The sequence below is a fragment of the Stegodyphus dumicola genome, chromosome 3, assembly GCF_044657685.1.
Source record: "Stegodyphus dumicola isolate Sdum_Otavi_A_Nest chromosome 3, ASM4465768v1".
NCBI classification, from domain to species: domain Eukaryota; kingdom Metazoa; phylum Arthropoda; class Arachnida; order Araneae; family Eresidae; genus Stegodyphus; species Stegodyphus dumicola.
Window position 1 is genome coordinate 150,597,524 of NC_140770.1, and position 21,603 is coordinate 150,619,126.

Consider the following 21,603-nt stretch of genomic DNA (forward strand, 5'->3'; position numbering starts at 1 on the left):
AAGTAAAAAATATATTGATATAAATACTTTCCTTTAAAAAGTATTTTCTTTGTATTTTTTGGAAATAAATACTATTTTCAGATGGTTTCTTTGTATTTTATTCATTTGTATTTTGAAATTTTTCAATTAATTACGATTGATTGCCAAGCATAACATTTAATATTTAATTAATTAATTAATTGAACAGTTGCATTTGAGAATAGAGTCGAAATCTAGTTATCTGGTTCGGTTGTTCTTCTGTTTAGATCAAGCAAAATCAAGTCTTTTTGTTAATTTATTTACGCGTTTCTAATTATTTTTGTTTATTTAAATAATATGAAGCTGCACAGTGAAGTTCACAATTATGCTATAAAAGCGACTACATTAATTTAAGTATTTTTTTTTTTTTTTCCAATCTGTCTTCCATGGAGTCTTGAAACATTTTGCCTTTCTAGACGTTCTGCGAATCAAAATCAAAATTTAAAAGAATTTTTGAATACAACAAATGTCATAAAACTAATCATCTAAAAATGGTTGAACAGATACTTTTCGGAAGATGGTTTGTGTTCAACTCGAAATAATTATAGATTTAGGCAGTCCCCGAATTAATAAAGTTTAAAGATCGTTGTGTATACAGTGAATATATGTAAAATGGAAAGTAAAAACTAACAAAAAAAAAAAAAAATCTGAAGGCTTTCAGATTTTATATTACGCCCAAAGGGGTGATTTTTTCATTTACACACACATACACGTTTTGAGAGCATTACGTCCCTTTTTGTTTTGAGTTTTAAGAGCTAACGCCCCCTTTGGTCTAAAAATATTTCACAGCATTTCTTTAGAATTCCCGACAGACAGTCTCGCGCGCTGAAGATAAAAATATTATTCCTCACAGTGTTACCACTTCTCACTTTGAAATCGTTGAGTTTGTTCATCAAAAATTCGTTCAAGTTTTACATAATACGAAATAGATAATAAAACAAATTCAAAATTCGGGTTTCCGGATGCCCATTTTTGGGTGGAGGACTACGCTATTCAAAACTTGATGGCTGCAGGTACCGTTATGTTTACACATTGAGAGAAACATACATACATTCATGCAGATTCTTCATTATTTAATTTCTTTAAATATATTACAGGGCGATAATATTTGGTAGCAACAATTTGATACATGATTCGACGCAAAATAGCCTTTCGAGACTAATAACCCTTCTGAGCTAACGCCGCTTTGGGCTAAAAATGATACAGTTTCCTATTATCCAAAATATTGGAATATCTGGGTGGCTGACTAACTAGGCTGAAATCCTAGCAATCAGGATATCGTGTACATTAATAAAGTAATTGATTCTGTCTTATGCGTAATTACCGTACGAAAAAAATGGAAGACCGCCAGACTAGATGCGAAAACTTTTGTTGCGCTCTTTAATAACTCTTCATACAGGACATAAGATAACTGAAAAAGATAGAACAATTTTAAAGTTATTTGAAAGTAGAGTTAAAGAAGAATTTTTTGAAGTCTGCTATATTAAACTGAAGCTTACGCGCAAGAATATTCGAAGCGTACGAACTTGTAACTCAACTTGAATTGTATGAGCTAATATTAGATCACGGGGTAGATTCACTATCAGTGATTCTATTTAACGGAAGGAGTTCCGGTGCCAACTTGCGTCTCCTGTTTTCACTCTTTCGGTTTTAGGAAATACTTCTCGAACACTCAGACCGCAAACGTAAATGTAAAATGGAATTTTAAGAATAGAGTGGGATTTTGCGTTACCGATTACTGGTCAGGTGTGAACAAAATGTCGAATCTTCCCACCGTCGTGCGTGGCATGTCAGCCTTCATGCAAGATCACCAGGTGTCTTTCGTGAATGGATTACTAGTAGTTTTCACTGTGGGTGGCGAACAGATTTTTCGATTTGCTGCGTTCAGGTGCCCCTGCCAGCAACCTGTAGCGTTCGCCTACGCTTTCAGTTTCATGATTGGTCCAGCTCTTGTCCTGGGGATGATTGGTATGAAGTTATTGACAGTTTTTATTAGAAACAAATGAAAATATATTTAATAAATTTAATCCATAATTTAAAATAACTTAGAAGTAGAATAATAAGTAGAGATTTTGGAAGATTGGTATGTACTCCAAGTACAACTAAATTCCACTTATCAATATTTCAGGTATTCAAAATTCAGATTTTCCGGATGGCTTACTTTTCCGTGTGTCGAGCGACGTATAATTAATGTCATAATTTAACTAACGACTAAATTTTTTTCTTTCAACATTATTTATTTTTTGAACTTCTTACGATTAAATTCAAGTATGCTTACGGTGTATTTTAAAAATAATATTTTGCAAATTGTCCTACTGCAATAATCTTATGCTTACGGCGAATTTTAAAAATAATATTTTGCAAATTGTCCTACTGCAATAATCTTATGTTTACGGTGTATTTTAAAAATAATATTTTGCAAATTATCCTGCTGCAATAATCTTTAAATTTGATTGATTCGGCGAACTTCTATAATCCTTGGAAAAGTAAGCGTTAATAACAATAAATAAATAAAAATAATAATAATAAAGGTTTTTTTTTAAAAAAACAAGCTTTTGTTTAAAACTCATAAAGTGATCCGTTTTCATTGAAAGTGGTTTCATTTTTGACAAAAAGTTATTTGATGATGATAATAATGAATGCAATCTGCTATAAGCTTTTTATCATTTCTTCCCCCCCCCCCAAAAAAAAATCCTTCAAAATTTTCATTATTTTATCAAAATAAATTTACGTAGTTAGTTAAATTACAAATGTAATTACTTAGAAAAAAAGGTAAAGTTACTTTCCACAAAGACGTAATATTTATTTATATCTGATTTTCACATTTTGTTGACTTTGAAAGTGGTCTAACTCCACTGGAGCTCATGTAAAGTGTAATTTTTTAAAACTAATATTTTAAAAACGATCACATTATAAATTTAAATCAATTTATTATTTAAAAACATAAAATGAGCGTATTAACATATATCAATAATTTTAAATCATATAAAATGGACTTGCACCACTTTCAAAGAAAACGACTTAAATAATTAATAAAATAAACAGAGAAAAAAAATTATCATATAGTTTAATGGGAAAAACAAATTAAATAACTTTCCTTACAGAATTCATCTACAATTTTAGGACTCGAGTAATGAAAGCGTGGTGTCCTTTTTATAAATTTATAAATATAATGACTTATATTTTTGACAATGCATTTAATAGATTTCGTTATTTAGCACCCACGCTTTTATATTCTTGATATAAAATTGTAGATGAACTCTATAAAAAGAATTATTTAATTTACTTTTCCCATTAAACTATATAGTAAATTACTTTTCTCCTTTTCTTTGGTTAATTATGTTATAAGTTTTAAATAAAAGCTTGTTTTAAAAAAAAAATCTTTTTATTAGTATTTTAATTGTTATCTTTTTATTAGTATTTTAATTGTTATCTTTTTAATCTCAATGAAATTTAATCAAATTATTCAATTAAAATGTTTTTCAATAACGACTAATCACTCTTCTACTTCCAACAATTCTGTTACAATAAATGGTGTTATTGCAATTATGCGAAAACATTAGAAATTATGTTAGAAATCTTCCACAAGCTTCATTTTAAAGAATTTACTCTTTTCTACTCTATCCGAGGACGCAAACAATAAAATTATGAGAATTCTTGTTCGTTCAGTAAACGAAGATATGTGTGAAAATTTATTTCAAGATTAAATTTAAAACCCTCTAAATCAAATTTTGAAAACATCGTTTCACCACATTGTATTGTCATCCATAATGACAGTGTGTGCAAATTTTGAGTCCATAGTTTGTTAGAAAACAGTTTAAAAGTCGAAGGCAAAGTTTTGAACATATTGACAAACACATGAGAAAGCAGTAAAAGTTTATAAAAATGCCGTTTTGAAAAACATTCTAGAAATTCGCATAATTAGTATTGCTTTATCATTCTTATTTTAAAAGAGAGTGAAGAGTTTATAAGGTATTTCTCCCGGTATATAAGGTATTTTCTTCTTAGCATGCCTTCGTGGTGTAGTGGTCAGCACATTCGGCGCGTATTCGAGAGATCCGTGGTTCGAGTCTCGCCAAGGGCATTGTTCATTTCTTCAGTTTCTTGACATCGAAAAAATTATAAAATGACTCTGCAGACTGCCTATAAAAGTACGAAATTGAAAGTACAATTCACAATATCCCATAAATAATTGGTTGGAATTTCCCGTTTCAGAAATACTGAAATACTATCTGGAATACTGTGAAAATCAACCGTGATATTTATAAAACGGCAAAATATTTTTGGAATATAATGCATCTTTTTAAAATATTTATTAAAATCGTTAATGCTTCAGTTTTAGGTATCCAGGAAATTCTTTTAGTACAAAGTAAATTCTAATTATTTTTAGATGCATTAAATTGAGGTCACTTCAAATGTGTACTTCCAAAGAATGAAACACTAAAAAAAATATTATTTAGAAAAAAATGAAGTTAAGTGTTTTCTGACCGAAGGATTTAATATTATTTTTCTTCGCCATTTAACTTAAACGAGATTTTTCTCTAATTTAATTCGAATAAGAAATGGAATTGTTATGTAATTCTAAAGCTGTTCGGCGGGAAATGGTGCCTCCGTGGCGGGTATAAGAAATGCGCGCGCAGCAATGAATGAGTCGCAGAGTAAACAACAATACGCTCTTTAATTATTCGCTTTTGCATGCATGAAAATTATGAAAGCTTCAGTGAGACTTTTAAAACTTTTACACTGTTTGAAAGTCAAATAAATTCGTAAAGTTGTAAAGAAAGTGAGAAACTGCAACGATTGGTTATTGATCCGAATTCAGTATGTCTGCTATTTCTCCCATTCTGGGTGGCTTGTCATCTTTCTTGCAAAATCATCAAGTATCTTTTACGAACGGAGTATTAATAGTATTTACTATTGGCGGTGAAAAGATCTTTCGCTTTGCTTCGTTTAAATGCCCTTGTCAGCAACCTTTGGCATCTGTATACGGTAGCAGCTTTATGATTGGCCCAGCTGTTATCATAGGAGTCATAGGTATGTCATATTATATTAGATACTTATTATTGAAAAGTTAATCGAATAGTGAGTTTAAGATAAATCTGAAATTTAATCATATCTCTTATAGGAAAATCTTCCCTGTTTAGATCTATGTTTATGGCTTCTAATCTCTCTGTATAAAATAAAAATTTTAGCTTAAAATTGCTTCATACGATTTTTAGTTGCCGCGAGAAAATAAAATAAATACCATATTGCGTATTTTTCACCTTTCCCTATCTAATTTTACCGCTTAAAAATAGAGACGAGAAAATTATGCAATGTATACTATTTTCGAAGTGACAGCTTAAATGATAAACATAGCACATTCAAAAAGCGCACATAAAGACTAATGGTATATATTTCAAAGAACTTATCAGTTTTAAAAATATTCTTTTTAATTACAAAAAATACTTTCGTGTTGGTGCCAACATTTTACATTGCTGCCATAAATCAGAAGTTTGTAGATCATATGCAACAAAACCTACGGGGGAATATGCGAGTAAATACAGTCAGTCAAACGATGGCCCTAAAAATCGACGAATAATTGCAAACTACGTGGCATCTATAATGTATCTTTTGAACTGGAGTAATATATTTTTTATCAGTGCGACGCATATATTAAGATGTTTATAACGCATGTATTAATATATTTATTTTTCTAGAACGGTAGCAAGATTCTTTATAAAGCGCTTAACCATTAACTTTTCAACAGCGTCATATGTTAGATGGTTTCATTATTTTTTAATAAACATCATTATTATAATTATTTACGCTCGTTAAATGCACAAACCTGAAGAAAGGATATCAAGTCACATTTCGTATGATAGTAAAGTCGCCTTACCAACTTAAGGAGAACAACCCTCCTTAGTATTATCTGATGCCATTAAAAAATGAGAATTCTGGTATAATGTTTATGCCTATTTGCAAAACATTTTTCTATTTATATTTGTAGAGACCTTGGGTATTTTTTGAAAGCAGGAGAGATGATTCATGAGCAATAATGCCCTCGCCGGGACTCGAACCTCTCAGTTACGTGCCGAATGTGCTGATCACTACACCACGAAGGCATGCTAAGAAGGAGAGAAAAATGCCTTATTTAAAAATGATTGCTTCTTTTTTCTTGAAGTGCTCATTTAAATCATCCATCTCAAACGGTTACGAACGTTTGCCATTATTTTTATTTGCCTATCATTAAATTACAAATTCCAAATATTCCTGTGGGAAGGACAAAAAAACTATTTTGTGCGTCTTATTCTTCTGGAATCATTGAAATAGTAACACAAGAGTAAAAATATATAATTTCGAAGTTAGAATCTAATGAGTAATAAAATGAGTGTTTAAGTGCGAAGGTAATCGATTTTTCGTCTCCTTTTGATGTTCAGTTTTTGAAAATGCAATTTTTGTGAAGGTCTAAGACTTAGCATTTGCGCATAAAAAATTTTCGCTTTCCCTGCATTCGGAGGATCGAGAGTTCGAGTCCTGGCGACGGCAGAGCAATTTTTTTGTTTCTTGTTACAGATAAATACCTAATAATTCTATTTGCGTGCTAGAGTATTTTCCTCTTGTTAAGATTTCAGATTAAGATCAATACAATATGAATGAATATTCAATTTTTAGTTACTATTAAATCAATTTACAATTACTAATTTTGGTGGAAATAATTGCTTTAGTTATAATTAAATTACTGAGTTTCGAATGTAGATGTACTTACTGACGAAAGTCTATCATGCATCGGTAGGAATTTTTTCATCAGACTATTAAACGCTAAATGACGTTGGAATAAAATTCTAATTTATCGCGAATGCGAATCAAAATATTTTTCGCATCCGTTTTACCAGAGTTACTACCGGAAGTCGGACACCGTTACACCTTTTGAGTGCCTTATAGCCTTGATTATTTACAGATTGCTTTATGTACTACACAGCCTTTCATTCAAATATATGCATGGAAGGGTTTCGATTTATGCAATAATCAAAGTTTATATAAATAAGTAAATATAAGCAAATGTAGAGAGATATTACCATTGTTGTGACATTGAAAAAAATTACCGCATTCCTCCGTGCGTGCTATTGTAGTGTAACTGGTCAGCAAATGAAAGATCCAAGGTTTAAATCTTGGTAAAGGCAAGGGAGATGTTTCATTTTTCCATATCAGAAACGTTAAATGGTTTCTACATTGGCCCCTGAACTAAATGCGGTAGAGGAAAATTCGTCACTATCTGAATTGTGCTCACTAAATCTGTTACCTCCTTAAATATAGAAAATGTAAGGAATCGTCAAATTTCCCATTACTTGCTTTGCTGTGAAAAATGTGCTGCTAAAATAAGAAGAATAAGTTCGAATTCTGGTGACTGCTCGACTGAGTTTTCACATTTGCTTACTAAAATTTCCACTGGTCTCTGCAAATTATTTCAAGAGGCTAGTTTCAGCGTATTCGTCATAATAAGTTACAGTGGAACCTTGGATCCTGAACAACTCGATTCGCAATAAATTAGAATTTTATTCCAACTTAAATTTTCCAGACGAAAAATATCTTGGATGGCGAACGATATCTTGAGATACGAACAAGTAACCCGGCAGTAAATGGTACTCCAAAATGCAATTAATGTTATAAGGTATTTTCTCCCTATTTTCCGCATGACTTCGTGCTGCAGTTGGAAGCATACTCGACGCGTGGTCAAGAGGTCCAGGGTTCGACTCTCGGCGAGAGTACTGCACATTTGTCACGTCTCCAGCTTCAAAATAAGCTACAGTGACTCTGCAATGTAGGGGAGGAAATGTGTTTCAGAAGAAGACGGAAATAGAAAATGTTCTTAATTATTGGACCAGCAAAATTTGTGCAAGTTAGGGTAAGGTGAAAAAGCTCATAGAATTCTATCACCTTGATAAGCAGTAGCATAGCATTTGTAATGACAGTGCCATGTCTTGATGAACATTTCAAAACGTAGACTGAAATAAATTGCATTGAACAAATTTTTAGTTGGAAAAAGGCGTAGAGATTCTGATGCAGAGGTTAGCGGTAGCGATATTAAGATAAAGAGAAAAAGAAATAAAAGGAAAAAATGAGAAGGACAGCAGCTATCTTACATTTTTAAGGAATCGGATTTCTTTTTGAAACAACAGCATTTTGCGCCTTCGGCTTTTTTATCGTTTTCTACTTACGGCGTCAACTTTCCTTTGTAAAGATACGGTAAACGGTAAAATGTAACTCAGGTTTCCCTATTTTGTATGTGTCCAGTATTGTGTTAAATAATGTGTAAGTGTTAGATTTGTAAGATATGTCTTTGCTATTCCACATAAAGTAAATTTAGATCCTACAGTGAACCCGCGGAATTCTCGCACAGGCCTGAATAAATTACCGTCACAGAAGAAGGGGGAAAATAACCCTTTATTTAATCCAAATAATTAACAGAAAGGGACGATCTTTGTGTTTTACAATTGCACCGCCAGCTTGCAGTGAAAATGAAACGTAGAATATAAATCAAGTCAAAATCGAAAATAAAATAGTGCTGGATTAGCCCGTTAAGTTACGCCTAACAGGTTGACTCAACAAAAACCTAACAGGCGTGACAATAATCCGAAATGGCCAAGAGGCTTACTCGCGTATCAGCGAGATAGCAACGAAACGTGCACTGGCTAGCGAAAACATGCTCTGAATAAACTCAGAGATTCCCCCATTTAAATACTCACTTCACTTAACTTTAAAATTACATCTTGGAGAGAAAATGCGAGGGAAGTTGAGGAGTTCTGAAAAGGTATCAAATTTTAAATAAATTTGTTATGCAAAATAAGGGAAACCCTTCAGATTTAATGAATTCCGTTGGGTTTTTTTATTAGGAACATACAAAATACTCTTTAAGCAATCATTTTGGATTAGAGAACGGACTAAATCATTTTGCATTAAATTCTGTGGTGAAAATTGTTTCGATTTGCGCATATTTCGGATGACGAATTCTCTTCAGAAACGAATGAAGTTCGTGAACCTACTAGGTTTTACTGTACTTTAACCGTAAATGTTGCTTCTTAGGTAACACGAGAGTTGTGCACCGAAGTTTGAATTTACCAAATTTCAAGGAAGAATTTATAAAATTTTCATCCTTCAAGAAAGGAGGGATTAATTAGAAGTTTTGAAAGAGAAGACGTTTTAATGTAGGAAAACATCTACTATCCAAACAGCTCTGTTTGTCAAATTGCCAACCAGAAAGATTTATGGTCACATTAAAAAAGAAATTGTTGAAGAAGATTAAAAGTAATCTAATTTGTGACGAAAATCGTACTCATGAATAATTAAATATGGATGAAAAACGCTGGTGAATAATATAATTTTAGTTATGATTTGATTGTACCAATTTCAAATTGAACAAGAAATCGAATTCTGTAGGCCTATTAAATACTGGAGACTTTTAAGATTAGAAACAGCTACGTATTTGCTGAAGAAGCTGAAAACTTTGACTTATTTCCATTAAGGCTAAGGAAAGCAACAAGTTGTGTTAAGTAGCTCTTCAAACTGAAGAATATCTATTTGGACTAAATTATGCATTGTCTGCCCAGTTATGCGAACTGAGGTAGATCGGATAGTTGGTGTTCTATTATAGTATGTAGAATACTATAGTGATACACAAAAATTCAGTAGCAGCAGAAAATCAAATATAAAGAAAACTATTTAATGCAATCAAATTAAATTTAAGTTGATAAATTTATTATTATTATAACAATGCGGGTAGCCTCTGATTAACGCTGATTAGATTTCATTAACCTTAATTTATGATGAACTTTAATGTACTTAAGATTTTTTTTCTTTGGAATGTACGCTAAATAGTGATGGATGAATCATGAAGGAATATATTGTTTGTAGCACACTTTGCACAAAAAGAAAAAAAAAAAAAAAAAAAGGAAAGTTCTATAGCTCCCGTTCTGGTGGCCGTATTGACGAAATTTAAGATTTATACATAAAATTGTTATAGGTATTCAGATACAAAATTGGACTTTTTCTGAAATGATATACTGATTTATTTCCATATTTCGATTCTACGACTCAAAGTATGCCAGAATATTAAATTTTATAAAATATGGTTAGAAACTGAGAAATTTAAAAATATATCTTGGCGCATATTTTTCAGAATGCGCCAAAAATAATTCACTTGGCGAAATTTGTAATTTATAGTAACCTATTTTCCTTTCCTTTTTTTTTTTTTTTTTTTTTTTCATTCTGTACGAGCGGAAAAAAAAGGACAGTATTCATTCTTTCAAATAATTTTAACAAAGTGCGTAAAGTATATTTGGCGTTATTATTGCTTATAAGAAACATGCCAAATTTCAAACGCGCCAATATATAAATACACGCATATCTTTGGGAAATTCTGAACAAAAACTCTATTCTTTTGCAGGTATGTCTAGAAATACATCTACTTTAAGGCAATGGTAAAAATTCTATAAGTTATAATTTCAACATTTTTCGAAAAAATTGTAAAAATTACTACAAAATACAAATTTTAAAAATGAATCAGAAAATAACAGTGAATATATTTGAGTTGAACTTAAATTTCGAACGAATAATTTTCATGAAAGAAAGAATCAAGTACGTTTAATAGAAAAGAAGATATTAATAAATATATACCATGTTCAATTAATGCTGAGGAACTAAAATTTTGAAAGCTAATTTTTTAAAAACTACTCGTATGACCTGTACAAAGCTTGGCACATTGGCATAATTTGAGTGGTAGAATCGAAATATGGAAAAACATTCATTCCTCAGGGTGGGGCCAATATAATGTTCCTAACTACTGCGTCGGTGCTGAACATAGAGGAAGTGGTGAACTGTGTATCGACTTATCGCTGGGTTCAAATGTATGACGACAAAGTTCAGAGAAGGGTTAAAATACCCTTTTATTCACTCACTTAAGTAATATTAATAGTCAGCTCCTTCTCGGGCATACAGGAAGCCTCCACTCGGGCTTCAGATCAAGATAAGAAAAATAAGAAACTAAACTGACTGAGCCGAAGCTAGACGCAAATGCCTAACGTTGTAGAGACATTAGGTATTTTTTGGAAGCCGAAAAGATGAAAAATTAGCAACGCCTTCGCCGGGAATCGAACTGCGCCTTCGCCGGAATACCTCTGGAATACGCGCCCAGCATGCAGACCACAAACACCACGAAGACATATTAAGAAGGCGGGAGAAATACCTTATAACGTAGTTGACCCTTAATTTGACTTAGCCGGCAGTTGACTTTATTTAGTTGATTTATTTTTTAGTTGACTGTTGACTTTATCAACAGGCACGTGCAGTACGGCCGAGCGTAGTAGGTGTAATTCCTTGCCTGTGGAATATATTTGAGAAAAGCACGCCAAAAATGGAATTTTTTTTCCTCTTTAATAATTTTCTTTAATATCATCAAAATGTTAGAAATAGATTATTTTAAAAAGAAAAACAAGATTTTAAACGAAATAACTACTATATTTAATATTTTCACATGTATGGGAAATGTTAATGGATTACAGTAATTTTTGCCCAAATTATAACAAAATAAATCAAATAACATAGTTTTTAAGATAAATATAATAAATTAACACAATATTATTATTTATATCAACTGTCATGAATTCCACGTCACTCAGTCTTTGACATGAATGGGCGAAATTTTGTGCAGTTTTGCATTAGGATGTGTTTCAAGGTCGACTTCTTCATTGTTCAAATGTAAATTTTTTCTTATCATTTGAAATCTGTCGTAGGCTATAACGTTGCGAAACAATGCAATTTCAAGACATGTCTTTTTTGTTCAAAACATCGAGACATCGGTCTTCTGAATAATACCCTGTTAAACATGGAGCAAGAGAAATATTTTCATTTCATGGTCATTTGTAGGTACCCACCTTTTTTGATCGGCTTTTTGGCTTCAGATGCTGCCTTTCAATGTACTGTTGTGCATATGTATTAGTCTCTTCCGTAATGGTGTGACTCAAATTGTCATCAGAAATAGTTCAAAATATTGTTTTCCTAGAGTAAAAGTGTCAATTGCTGTACCCACTTGTGGTTGTTGGACTGGGAATATTGGCGGGCCTAGAGGAAGGTTATTCGAACATAGCGGCATCCAGGCGTAGAAGAGTTTCACTTTCGTCATCACTTTCGAAATAGTCACGCTCTTCTGTTGAAATACTGGTATCTGAAGCATGAAGAACCTAACAAATATTCTTCATTATCATCTGATTCCGAATGAAATTTGGGAAGAACTGCAAAATTACAAAAATCCGACAAATGGCGCGAAACTGCCGAACTTTTCGCGGGAACGTATCGCTATCTATTGGAAAAATGGTAAATTATATATTATGCATTGAGCGAACTGAGTTTTGGGTTCACAGAATTTTGCTCTTGCCCGAACGCATTCTGTACTGCACCACGCGCATAGGGAAAATTACATCGTCGAAATTGGGTATGGTTTCCGATGAAATCATTTCGTCTACGCTTAGGAAGCCTTTGCTTAGGCTCGAGAGTACACCTCCATACCATTTGTTTACATTTTGATAGCAGTATCGAAAAGATTATTACTGTTAATAACGTGCGCTGTATTTTTGGTGCCATGAGATTACACTTTTTACGCCATTGTAGTGTGGTGAATTAAATTAAAAAATTGTAGTGAATTTTTCTCCCAGAGAGAAAAGTATTATTTCTTCTAGTGTGTTAAATTCGTAAATGTGTATTAATATTAGGTGCAGAGCTTTTTTAATAAATGTATTTTTAATTTAAAACCGTTCATAGTAAAAGTGTGGTGATTATTAATTCATTATTTCATGTTCATTATATACCCATTCTCTGCAGATGTTATCTCCGAAAATATGAGACAAGTCAGTTTTCGCAGATGGCAAAAATGTTGTGAGTTAACATAATACACAGTAAATTCACCATAGTTGTAGTTATTTAAGGAAGAGTAAAATATATTTTTGAAGTTAGACTAGTATAGATTTGGATTAGAGAAATAAAGATACGTATGTTTAAATGGAATAATATTAGTTTATGAATATTGCCCATGTTTAATGTGTAATATATTTCCTATCTTTGGGATAGGTTGGCTTTGTTCTTTTCGGACAGATTATGGAGGACTCAAACACCTGCTTTGCTTATTTTTCTATTCTGCTTTAAATGTTCTTGGATGGTCGACCAAGAGTATTTGACATGGATTTGCTTCCACTTCTGCCCTTAGCATGTTGTTGTCGACATGCGCAGAAACGACATTACTTTCCGGTCCCTCTATTACTTACGAGCGCAAAGTGCCTTTACAGTTAGGTCGAAATCGTCGGGTAATCCAATGTGTTTTGGTTTTTGTACTAAATTCTAGAACTTGCTATTTATATAATCTAAGCGCTCAAATTTGCGTCTGGTATTAACAGCATCTTTAAATGGTTTTATAATTTTATTATTCCATAAAATAGGAAGCCATCTGCAGAACGCTGCAAGTAAACCTTTTCATCTGGCATTATTGTTAAAAGAAAACAAACGATAATTTTAACGTTTTCGTGTCACTCTTGCGCGTCATTCAACGAAAACAAATCCTAAGAATCCCTCCTAAACGTCAATACCCCAAGAAAAAATGATGTTATCGGAAAGTATGTCCAATCCTATGCGCGTGGTGCGGTACAGAATGCTTATATGCTGCCCGAATAATGGTCGGGCTTTCCAAAATTGTCGCATTTGCGTTGCACAAACAGAGTTCGGGCGTCACAGGCAAGGGGTTAAAAAGAACTCCTAAGCTGTCCTGCTGAAGCAAGCTGAACCTTCTTTAATACTCCTTCTACCTCATTTACATGCAACGCGATAAACTCATTCTGGTAGGGAGTTGTAAGTGGGAAACGAAATTTTAAAGGAAAGGGTTTCAAAATTAAAAATAACTGTTATAAAATTAATATATATAAATATCTAATTGCAACAGTGCCTTCTACCATCTCAACGCACCATTTCCACATACATGTGCCATTATAAAATCTGCTTATTTCTGTCTCTTCTCCTTGTCTTTATATTTTTTAATGCCTGTACTTTCCTTTTTTCTAGGTAAATAAGAATCATGCTGTGTACAATCTTTTCCCTTGAATTATGCATTTAATCTATTATAATATTCGTTCAATTCAGGGTGTTACTCTGGATACTCCATCTAGTTATAAACCTGTGCAGAAAACTTCTAAATCATAATCTATGATTCCTAGTAGTTTTTGTTTATGTTCCAGGCATTCTCGTTAATAATTTAACTTGGCGCTTGTGCCATGGCTGCATGTATCGGTCGCCACGAAGCCGACACGGTGTGCCAGAAACAATACGCCAGTGCAGTAGTATATTTGCCAGGTCTTGCGTCGTGCCGTCAGCTTGGCTTTTTGTGACTCTTCTCGATGGCAAGTATGTAGCATAAGTTTAATTAATCTAAACTTTGTAATTTAATGAAAGTGTGCTATATTTTCGAAATATCATTATTCATTCAGTACTGATATTAAAATTAAAAAATTATGTATTAGTAATTTTAAAATTCCGCTATTAAATTGCTTCATGAAAAGTTAAATGTATTACATCATGGTTGGGTTATGATTTGGATACAAGCGATCTAATTGTTTGGAATCAGGCAGTCGCCATCGATAGCCGCTGAAGACAATTTTGTATCCCAGAAAAGACTTTTGTAAACTTTCGCACTGAACAATTCGATGCTCAAATTATAGCAGGGCAACTTGAGATACTTCCAAACAACAGTGATGATTACGACATGATAGCAAGACATCTCAGTGAAAATGGAATTTGATTCCACACATTCATGATTAATGAGAAAATAATAAAAGCAGTTGTCATAGGTCCTTCTAACGACATTTCTGAAAATGACTTAGTTGAAGAGTTGAGTGAAACGAAAACTCCAGCTAAGAAGGTAAAACAGTTTTCCAGGAACAGAGACAGTAATGCTTGGAAAATTTCTGTGTGTTTTGTCTAGCTACCTATATGAATGATGAATGCAAGGCAATTTATAATGTTACTTATATCTTCAACATCAGGATTTATTGACAAGAGCCGGCCCGAGACAGTGTTATCGCTGGCAAACATTTGGCCATACGCAAACGGGATGCTACAATAATTGTGTCATATGTCCTGAAAGGTCTTTCCTGCCAATGCAAGATGCAGAGCGAAGACTTCGGAATGGGACTATTCACTGCGGACATTTAGACGTGGCCGTTTCGCCGTCGGGCCGTTTCGCCGTCAAGACATATTTTTCTTTACACAGCTGTATTATATCTGGCCATATTATATTAAGCTGATTTAAATTAATAACTATGTTTAATTTAATTTAATAAACATTTTATATAAAATAATATATATATAATGTTTTTGTCTACAGTTTTATGCAAATACACCGTTACACATATTAATTTTAAGAGAGTAAGGTGCTGATAAGATTCCAAGGTAATTCAGTTTTCCATTCAGATTTCATAAAAATGTAAATTTCCTGCTTGTATGAGTGATTTCTCTGAACTAGCCGATTAAAATTTCAAGAAATTTTGACGAATCATGTAAATATTGTACCCGTATAATTTTAAAATCGATAATATAACTTCTATTACATCACAAGTTTAGCCCCAGTTCTCTTTGATACTGACATAATTTTCCAACTAACTATGTGTAATTTCTGTATATCTCATACTTGTAAATAACTATATATTAAAAGGAACCTTTATTAAGTATACCAAAGGTAAAGAGAATTTAAATTAAATAAATTAAAATTGTAAACTAAATAAATTTAATACGAATATAATACGGCAAGCTAAAATACAGTCATGTAAAGAAAAATATCTCTTGGCGGCGAAACGTCCTGACGCCGAAACATCCCGACGGCAAAACGTCCCGACGGCGAAACATCCCGACGGCGAAATGGCTACGGTGAAAAGTCCTATAGACCAAGACAAGCTATACGAAATGCGGTAGTAGTTCTGACCAGCAACGTATAGCTATTGCCCTAATTATCTCAAGCATATGGATAAGCTAAATACATACTAGAAATAGCTAGGAAAAATGACTGAGTAATCTTCTGATGTTTTATGCCCTAGCGAAACCAAGCCCTGTGAAAATCCTCTCCGCAAAGGAAAGACTATTGGCTCCTACAGTGATGTGATTAAAATAATCAAGACTTTTGAAATACATGAATTAAAAGATGCTTTAAACTGCCTTGCTACAGAAGATACTTGCAAAATCGTAAAGAAGATTAGAGAATTTGCTAAAGAAATACGAGGTGCGACCACTGTTATCGAAAAAATCAGAATAGTATATTAGATGCAGTTTCTTCCCTGTACAAACTCAGAAAGAACATTTGAGTACATTGGTATCTTTTTTTCTTACTAATAGCAATGACTTGCTGTTTTCGTGAAGATTCATTTTTGCAAATTTCGCCGCTATGTGCGGTGCTTAAACGCACTAGACTCGAAACGAACAGTGATTGGTCGAAGAGCGTAAAGGGATGAGAAGGATTACTAGATGCCTCATTTCATAGATGTTGTCACAGGTTGCCCCGTGAAATCCCAGATACAGCATTCTCTAGGCGAGCGTTCAGATGACAGTATAGCTATTACAACTTGCATAAGCCGAACTTCGTGCGTTGCTGAACAACTAGCCACTGCTACGTCGCGGAAACTGGTATAAGGATTTTGTATAAAAGTTCTAATTTTTCAAATTTATGTCAAATTATAAGAACCTACCAATCACAGCAAAGCAAACACTAACTGACATCTGGCCGACGATTTCGTTCAATCAGCTGCACATTCACGGATCCGAAGTTTTATCTTCCATGACTGGCTATGGCTTAAAACCTGTTCCATGTGTGTGAAATTCCAAACGTGTGATCTTTTACGACTTATGACTGTGACTGTAGTAACAGCTATACTAACGTCTGAATGTTCTCTTCGGAGCCCTGCTTCCCTTTGATACATAATATGCATATTCTTAGCATATTATGAGGGAAATCCATGATCATAAGGAATTATAAGAATAATGTGGCTTCCCAAATATAAGAATTTAAGGGTCAGAGCCTAGTGGGGTTACTTGGTAATTAAACCGAGTCAGTTTTTCCGAATTAAAGCTTTTCGCGTAAAATAAATTTACAAAGTACTATGGGAAAGAAAGAAGAAAATGCTTGAATCAAACACTAAGGATAATTTCCGATTTGTAGTAGTAATAAATTTAGCTTTCGTGATAGGCTTCATTAATGAGAACTCAAAATTTCAGTCATCCGAGAGCATTAAAAAAACGCAGAGAAAGGATAAATAACCCATAGTCTAGTTAACAGGAAAAGCTGATATATACACAACATGACTTTCTTGTACTGTATATTAAATTATACTCATTTTTCTTGCATTTCATTTTAACGTATTTCCTCGAATTTCATTAGAGATATATAGGCCCACCAGCGGCCGAGCGGTAAAGTCGCTGAACACTGGTAGTTCGGTCCGAGGTTCGAATCCCGCGAACGGGCTGGCTGCATGGGCATTTTCGTGGTTTTGCCCTTGTGTAACGTGTATACGAGCCAGTTTCCCTTAAAAAATCCTACACGAAGGCATCCCTCCCCTTAGGCAGATAGTCCTAGTGTGCTTTGCCGTAATTAAATAATCCAAATCCAATCCATTAGAGATATAACTCTTATTCAATTAATTTACTTCTCACTTCGCGGCAAGGCAAAAATACGTGAAAATTTAAAATATTTTCATTAAAAATTGAAAGATATAGAAAAACCTAAAACACCAAATGCAGTTAAAACAATTTAAAAAAATTACAATTACAGTTTCTGCGCAGAAGCAAGCAGTTCGGCCAGCAGGCAAGAAGGCAGATTTTTCGGTGCACAAAACTAAAATTTTCCTTTTCGTCTCACTCCGCAAAAAGACTCGGAAAGTGCATTAAGAATTAATGCACTATTTTGTTACGTTTTAAATGTAAACAAATATGGCTTCTATAGTTAAAAAAAAAACTAAGCCACACTTAAACGACTTTTAAATTGTTGATAATTATACAACTAAAACATGTAGGCTAACTAAAGGCATAGAAACCTTAACCGAAAGATAAGAACAACATAATTCAATCATTTTTAAAACACAAAAATACACAATTTACCAACATATAAGAATGAAAAAACTGAGCTCACTGAGCCGAGTAACAGAGTCGGTATATATATTTTTGGTGCTGCCGATTGCAACCAAAAAGGGAGTTGCACAACTACATGTTATAGTAGTCCTATATATAAAATTTCAACGTTTTGAAGCTACTCGTTTTTGAGTTGTGCGAGATACATACGTACACGTACGTGCGTACAGAGGCCACGAAAAAACCTTTTCTGAATCCATTTTAAATCAGTTTTATAATTCGTTTTAAGAAAAAGAGTTCTTTATTCTGTTCTTGCGTCAGATGTCACGCAAGAACATCGTTAAATTGCGTTCGATAGCGGTCAAAATGGATATTTTTGTTGAAATATGGTACTTAGAATTTTTCGTGATTACAATACTTCCTTTACTTCGTACAAGGAAGTAAAAATACTGTTAATAATTTACTTGTATTTTTAAGCAGTTTAATCGAGGGAATAAGTTCATTTGGTAACATTGTATAGTCATTAGAATTTTAGAAGCTAGAAAATCGATGAAAAATGATCAGTGCCTTGCCGGGATTCGAACTCCGAACCTTCCGATGATAGATTTTTATTTACCTTTTTCCTGTATCTCGACAGAAGTCAACGTGAAACATAAGACTGATGGCTGAATATTAACTTATTTTTAGTATTTTAACGGATATGTTTTAGCAGTGCTTAAATATTTCGACTTATGCATAATAAAGTTATGTATTATGGTGGGCATAAGAAGCACCCAAATAGTGCCACTTCATCTGCTATTATTTTTTGCTATCTCAATCATCCTTAGCCCGAACATTATTTTTTAGTCTGGAACCTTACTTTTCATCGAATCATATTTTCTGCCGGTATCACTTTTCAGTTTAGGTTTATGTAATTACGCAAAGCCTCGAGGGCTATCTACCTAAGGGAAGGGATACCTTCGTGGAGCACTTTCTAAGGGGAAATGGTTCGTATGCACGTTATGCATGGGGAAAACCACGAAAACGCCCATGCAGCCAGCCCGTCGAACCTCGGACCGAACTACCAGCGTTTAGCGATCTACGGCTCGATCGCTGGTGGGCCCGTATCACTTTTCAAATTAATAAATACCATGAGATCGGTTAAACAGAGAAGGAAAACGATACTCTGAATCAATCACAATTGATCAGCGCTGCAGGAGTTAACTTGCAGGGCTTTTTATAATATCACGTGATCGAAAATTTCGTAGCTCTTGAAACTGTAAACTTATTAGGTTATTTTGAAGCATGAAAAATGAGCAGTACCCTCGCCGGGACTCGAACCACGGACCTCTCGAACTAGCGTCGAGCTTGCTGACCACTACACCACGAAGGCATGCTATGAAGGCGGGAGAAATACCTTATAAAACAACCAATGAAAGTTTTTGTTTTCCATTATATGGGAGAATAGAATGATAAAAGAAAGAATAAGCAACAGGAGTGAATGCGACGTTGACGTATAAAACATATAAAACTTTTTAAAAAATGCCGTTTGGGAAGACGTTAGGATCTGAAACTTTTCAGCTTTTATTACTATTATTATTATCTACGGCTCGATCGCTGGTGGGCCCGTATCACTTTTCAAATTAATAAATACCATGAGATCGGTTAAACAGAGAAGGAAAACGATACTCTGAATCAATCACAATTGATCAGCGCTGCAGGAGTTAACTTGCAGGGCTTTTTATAATATCACGTGATCGAAAATTTCGTAGCTCTTGAAACTGTAAACTTATTAGGTTATTTTGAAGCATGAAAAATGAGCAGTACCCTCGCCGGGACTCGAACCACGGACCTCTCGAACTAGCGTCGAGCTTGCTGACCACTACACCACGAAGGCATGCTATGAAGGCGGGAGAAATACCTTATAAAACAACCAATGAAAGTTTTGTTTTCCATTATATGGGAGAATAGAATGATAAAAGAAAGAATAAGCAACAGGAGTGAATGCGACGTTGACGTATAAAACATATAAAACTTTTTAAAAAATGCCGTTTGGGAAGACGTTAGGATCTGAAACTTTTCAGCTTTTATTACTATTATTATTATTATTATTTTAAGATAAGACTCGATTAATCCACAATCTAGGTAATTCCCACTCGGTTAATCGGCAGTTCATTATATATAGACGGTTTCGCAAGTATATTTGTGCTTATGGTCGGGAATGCGGTAGAAAGACAGCTATAGACGTGTTTAGGGCGACTGTATTTAACCACATTAACGTTCATTTTCTCTTGGAGCAAGATTAAGTTAAAAATTATTTTTCTTTTAAAATGCTTTTGGGTTGTGATAAGCCAAGAACATGCGAAAGCATATATAAATGGTTATGTTCTTTCCTTTTGTGATATATTTTATGTATAACAGTTAACTCACATTGCTTTTAAAATGCGTATTATGAAAAATTAGAAAGAAATGGCGAAATAATTCATCGTTCCCAAATTTGTACTATTTTGCAGCTATTACGTGTGTTTGGCTTCGACTGCTCCTTGTGAAACAGAATCTGAGGAGAACAAGAGGCTTGTTGCTACATCCCAAATAATCAGCTGGATATTTCTGGTTACCACAGTGGCTATTGCGACACTAGGTAGGTATTATCTATAACTTTTCTCTCTGTTTATATAGAAAAGTTTTTACAGCTAAATTTTCTTAATACTAAGTAGTATTTACCATTAATCAAAAGCTTATAGTGTTATACAAAAGCGTTATAAACATAGAAAAGAGCCATTCGTTATACTGAATGGCGGTGAGATTTTCGATCACAAAATCTTTGAGGATACCGAGTCCACAAAAGTTATAAGTAGTGGTTACAATACACATTTTAACCATGCAAAAAACCAGTATTTGGCGCTATTTTGCGATTTCGTAAAACCGGTATTTGCTAAGGAAAAATATCAATGTTTTCGGTATTAGCTATAAATAATATTTTTTTTTTTAATTAAAGGGTTTAACTTAACTTATTGGGCATCTACTGTTATTTGGAAATACGTATGTTTTTCCTCGATGTGGGAGTATCAACATCAGTCATTTGCTGTCTCACTTCAGTTCCAATCTCCTATCTTTGTCTGCGTAATGTCAATACTGACTGAGTCGGATATAGCAAGAATACCGCACAAATGCAGTATCTCTGCCTCAGTAATAATAAGGCGTAAAGGCACTTCACATAATACTATCCGAACCTAGTATCCCGAAGGAAAGAGGAGGTAGGTAAGGGGGGGATCGAACATCACACGGCCAAAGTAACAACAAGCGATCATGGACTACAAGTCGGTGAAGAGTTTGCGTAGGTCTTCAGTGTAATACATATACACATACAAGAGAGGCAAACATATATTTACAAGTAAATCATCATAAAAAGTAAAAATATGTACAGAAATAATTACAAATATATACAACAGCGAAAATTAATGTGGACACGAAATTAAGTGG

The 21,603-nt window shown here is 33.6% G+C and overlaps 1 protein-coding gene across 2 annotated transcripts in view; it reads left to right on the forward strand.

The window, feature by feature from the left end:
- Positions 1–1,633: 1,633 nt before the first annotated feature.
- The window catches only part of LOC118183618 (calcium homeostasis modulator protein-like), a 74,148-nt gene continuing 54,178 nt past the window's right edge, over positions 1,634–21,603 (forward strand). Inside the window, exons 1-3 of one of the 2 annotated variants that reach the window (XM_085813474.1) lie at positions 1,634–1,986; positions 14,271–14,436; positions 20,634–20,761. In XM_085813474.1, coding sequence (XP_085669600.1) covers positions 1,776–1,986; positions 14,271–14,436; positions 20,634–20,761 — 505 coding nt within the window. In that variant the 5' untranslated portion in view covers positions 1,634–1,775. Of the gene's footprint in view, positions 1,987–4,724; positions 5,053–14,270; positions 14,437–20,633; positions 20,762–21,603 lie in introns of those variants that run through there. The other variant, XM_085813475.1, reaches the window with a different exon arrangement.